Source organism: Acomys russatus, chromosome 25, assembly GCF_903995435.1.
Source record: "Acomys russatus chromosome 25, mAcoRus1.1, whole genome shotgun sequence".
Classification (NCBI taxonomy): Eukaryota; Metazoa; Chordata; class Mammalia; order Rodentia; family Muridae; genus Acomys; species Acomys russatus.
In genome coordinates this window covers 5,321,150-5,326,021 of record NC_067161.1, presented here as the reverse complement: position 1 = coordinate 5,326,021, position 4,872 = coordinate 5,321,150, and the positions used below count along the sequence as shown (strand labels likewise).

The 4,872-nt window shown below is 38.5% G+C and overlaps 1 protein-coding gene across 2 annotated transcripts; it reads right to left on the bottom strand.

The window, feature by feature from the left end:
• Nucleotides 1-629: 629 nt before the first annotated feature.
• Nucleotides 630-976, bottom strand: LOC127207868 (tubulin-specific chaperone A-like). Of its 2 annotated transcripts, XM_051167244.1 has the most exons (3): nt 903-976; nt 798-864; nt 630-716 (listed from the first exon to the last, which is right to left on the bottom strand). In XM_051167244.1, exons 1-3 carry the CDS (start codon nt 974-976, stop codon nt 630-632), a joined length of 228 nt encoding a protein of 75 aa, XP_051023201.1. The 2 variants fall into 2 exon arrangements, with proteins under 2 accessions (XP_051023201.1, XP_051023200.1); XM_051167243.1 differs by having other exon boundaries at nt 630-864.
• Nucleotides 977-4,872: the final 3,896 nt, after the last annotated feature.

The window sequence follows — 4,872 nt, the reverse complement described above, 5'->3', positions numbered from 1 at the left end:
ACAAGCACCACTTGTTGAAGATGCTGTCTCCCCCACCCCACCCCCCACCCCAGGTTGTATTTATAGTCCTTTGTAAAACAAAAAACACAAAACAAAACAATTATTTTATTATTCAGAAGTGTTTTGGCTATCTTGAAGTGTGTGTGTGTGTGTGTGTGTGTGTGTGTGTGTGTGTGTGTGTGTGTGTGTGTGTGTTTTATATGATGCCGAAAGCTGTCCTTTCAAGTTCTGTGAAGAATTGTGTTGGATTTTTGATGGGGGTTACATTGAATATGTAGGTTGCTTTTTGGTAAGGTGGCCGTTTTTAATATATTAATTCTAGTAATCCATAAACATGGGAGATCTTCCCATCTTCTATTATAGTCTTCATTTTTTTCTTCAATGTCATGAAGGTTTTTTTTTTCCATAAAAGTCTTTCACTTACTTGGTCAGAGTTACCCCAAGATATTTTAATTTTTTCTTTAGATGAACTCATTTATTTGACACCTTAAGTTATGCAAAGAAAAATGTTTTCAACTGCTTAAAAAGAGCCACGTTTTCATATTACTAAGCACAGCAATGGTCAAAAATAATGAATTATAGAGTGAACTACAGATTTTAATGCATAAAACACACCATACAGAAAAAGTTCAGGCTTCTAACGTCACTGAATCGAGTGCTACGTGTGTTTCTTCATGCTCCTTAGCTTCCTCCAAGCCTTTATTACTTTCTAATATCTGCTGACGTTCAGTATGTGCAGCCTCCAACTGCTGCTGGCAATCTGGGCTCATCACCCGGGATGCTTGCAGCATCTCTGCTTGCTTCTTAAAGGCATTGTTTTCACCATCTTCAGGCTTCACCTTTCCCAATCTTTTCTTCTCGCCGCTTTACTTCTTCTTCACACATTACTTTTTCTTTGACACATCACTTTTTCTTTGACCAGTCGCTCTACCATGCCAGTCTTGATCTTGATCTGTCTCATGTGAGGATCGGCCATGGTCCCTAGAGCACTACGGGAAGGAAGGGCTGATATTTAACATTTTTGAGGCTATTTAAAAGGTGTTTTAGCCAGTCTTTGTTACTTTGTGGATTCTTCTTTTTCTCACACTTCATGCCCCCGGTTTCACTCCCTATCACTAGATAAAAGAGAAAGGAGAGAGGAGAGAGAGAGAGAGAGAGAGAGAGAGAGAGAGAGAGCAGAGAGATGAGAGGAGAGATAGGCGGAGAGGAGCGAGAGGAGGACGAAGATGGAGAGAGGAGAGGAGAGCAGAGAGAGAGAGAGATTTGTGACTCTAATTTCTTTCTTCTTGTTTTCTTCTTTGCTTGTAGCCTGTCTTTGTCACTTTGTTATGAGTTCTTCCTTTCCCCACCCTTTATCCCCCTGGCTTTACCTCCTACCATTATATAGGAAAGAAGGAAGGCTACAAGGGAGAGTGAAAAAAAGATCAGTGAATCTAATTTCTTTCTTCTCTCTCTGAGCACAAACTACTAACAAAACCAATGCCCCCGAATGACTAACTCTAGCATTTCTATACCCTCTGCAAAGTTCCCAGATCTCCAAATGTCACACAATTGCAGAAACTAACTGCAGCTGGTAAAACCACGCCCCCTCCTAGAGCATGAGGCAAATAATAGTCAGTTGCTATGGTAAGGTATGGGTGGTGTTTCCAAGCAGCAGAGCCTGAGGCAAGACCTGCCTAGACTGCCTTCATCTGGGATATTGTCTACAATCCTTCCACAGACAACTCTGGAACTTTGGTTTCCTTTTAAAAACTACTTTTTGTGAACTAATTTTGTATCCTGCTACTTTGTTGAAAGTGTTTATCAGCTGTAGGGGTTTCCCAATGGAATTTTTAGGGTCACTTATGTGTGCTATCATATCATCTACAAATCAAGACTTCTTCCTTTTAAATGTGTATCCCCTTGATCTTTCTGCTCTAGCTAAGCACTATATTGAATAAGTGTTGGGGGGAGTAGACAACACTTTCTTGTTCCTGATTTTAATGGTGTTGCTTTGAGTTTCTCTCCGTTTACATTGACTCTGGCTTTGGGGTTGCTGTAAACTGTTGAGGTATGTCCCTTACTATGTTGAGGTATCCTTACTATCTCCAGGACTTTCATCATAAGGGGGTGACGGATCCTGTCATAGGCCTTTCCCACATCTAATGAGATGATCATGTGGCTTTTATCTTTCAGTTTGTTTACATGATGGCTTATGTTTATTGCTTTACATATGTTGAAACATCCCAGCATCTCTGGGATGAAGCCTACTTGATCATGGGAGATAATCTTTTTGATGTGTTTTTGGATTAAATTTCCACAGATTTTATTGTGAATTTTTGCATCTATCTTTATAAGGGAAATTAGTCTGTAATTCTCTTTCTTTGTTGGCTTTTATGTGATTTAGGTATCATGGTAACTGTGGCCTCATAAAAAGAATTAGGCAATGTTTCTTCTGTTTTTATTTTTTTGTTGGGGGTGATCGGGAGCTACTGTGTATTCAAACGTTCATTGCTTGGCCTCCCTAAGATCTGTACTGTTCTATGAGCAAATTCTCATGCATCCAAAATGACGTTGTGTAAACTTTGCCTCCCAAATGATCACTGATTGGCTGAATAAAGTTGTCTACAGCCTGGACTGGGCAGAAGAAAGGAAGACAGAGACAAGGTTTGTGGGCTTGGGGGTGGCAGAAGGACCATGAAAGGTGAAGGAGGAAGTGGAGGAGGGAGAGGAGGAAGAGGAGGAGGAGAAGGAAGAAGAGAAAGGAGCAGGTCGACATGGGTTAGCATGAACTAGAAGCATGTGGTCATGAGGAGCTTGCTCTGAGGATTGGCATGATGGAGAGAAGCAGCCCAAATGGAAAATATGCACAAGTATTTATGGGAGTTTTGGCTGGGAAGTAGACAGATAACTTAGAGGGTTAATATTTGCTCAGCCCCAGTGCAACAAGGCTTATCAAAAATCTAAATGGTTTCTGTCGCTTTTATTTATATAATAGTGGATCAAGGAATACCTGATGCCTTAATAATTATAGGAATCAATATTAAGTATTAATTACCATTCTACAATTTTGTGGAGAAATTTGAAGAGTATTAACATTAACTCTCCTTTAAAAGTCTGGTAGAATTCTGTGCTAAAACCATCTAGCCCTGTCCTTTTGTGCTTGAGAGACTTTTAATGACTGCTCCTATTTCACTAAGACCAATAGGTCTGACCAAATTACTTACCTAAGCGTGTTTTAACTTTAGTTGGTTGTATATATGAAGAAGGCAATCCATTTCCTTTAGACTTTCCAATTTGGGATAGTACAGGCTATTAAAGTGTGTCCTTCTGACTGTCTGCATTTCCATGGACTCTGTTGTCATGCTTGCCTCTTCATCTCTAATTTTGTTACTTTGGATCTTTTTTACCTGCCTCTTAGTTAATTTGGATAAGAGTTTTATTGATTTTATTGATTTTTCTCAAAGCACTAATTCTTTGTTTTATTGATTCTTTGTTACATAAAAGCTTAGTGCTATGAAATTGCCTCACAGAACCACCTTCATGTGTCCCACAAGTTTGGACATGTTGTGTGTGTTCATTTTCACTCATATCTAAAAAAATTATTTTGTTTCTTAATTTTTGTCTTGAACCATTTTCATCCAGTAAGGAGTTGTTCAGTTTTTGTGAACTTTTAAGTTTTCTGTTGTTGTTGTGATATTCAGGTTTTACCTGTGGTGGTCAAGGTGTTATTTCAAACTTCTCTGTTGAGACGTGCTTTGTGTTAGGGAATGTGCTCAATTTCTGAGAAAGTTCCATGAGCTGCTGAGAAGAAAATGTATTCTGTTGTGTTTGGATAAAGTGTTCTGAAAATATCTGCTAGGTTCATTTGATTTTTGATGTCAGCTAGCTACAACAATTATCTGTTTACTTTTTTCTGGATGGCTTGTCTATTGGCAACACTGGGGCATTGGAGTCTCCCACTATCAGTGTGGGAGTGTCAGTATGGGGCTTAAGCTATGGTAGTGTTTCTTTCATGAACTTGGATGTCCTTGTGCTTGGTGCAGAGATGTTAAAAATTTCAATGCCCTCATGGAGGGTTTTTTCCATTGATGAGTATCTAGTCTTTCCCCATTTCTTCTGATTAATTTGGTTTCAAGTCTATTTTGTCAAATATTAAAACGTCTATACCAGCTCCCCTTTCAGGTACATTTGCTTGAAATATCTTTTTCATCTTTTTACCCTGAGGTGATGTCTATCCTTGGTATTAAAGTATGTTTCTTAGATGCAGTTGAAGCTATGTTTTCACATCCATTCAGTTAGTCTGTGTCTTTTTATTTGGGAATTTAAAGCACTGATGTTGAGAATGATCAGTAAGCAATGCTTGTTGAGTCTGTTATTTTGTTGTGGTTGTGCCCCTCTCTCTTGATTTGATTGTCTCATATTATTTATTCATTATGTTTTCTTGGGTGGGGTTTACCTCTTCAGGCTGAAGTTTTCCTTCTAGTGCCTTCTATAGGGCTGGATTTGTAGATAAATACAGCTTGAATTTCATTTTATCAAGGAGTGTCTCTCCTTCTCCATCCATAGTGATTGAAAGTTTTGCTGGGTATAGTAGCCTGGGCTAGCATCTGTGGTCTCTAGAGTTTGTAGAACATTATGTCCAGACCCTTCTGGATTTTAGAGTCTTCACTGGAAAGTCAAGTGTTATTCTAAAAAGTCTTCATTTATAAGTTACTTTGTCCTTCTTCCTTGCAGCTTTTATTATTCTTTCTTTGTTCTGTACATTTAATATTGTGATCATTGTGTTCCAAGAAGACTTTGTTTTCTCACCCAATATCTTTGGTGTTCTGTATGTTTCTTGTACCTTGACAAGAATTTCCTTCTTTAGATTAGGAAATTTTACTTCAGTGA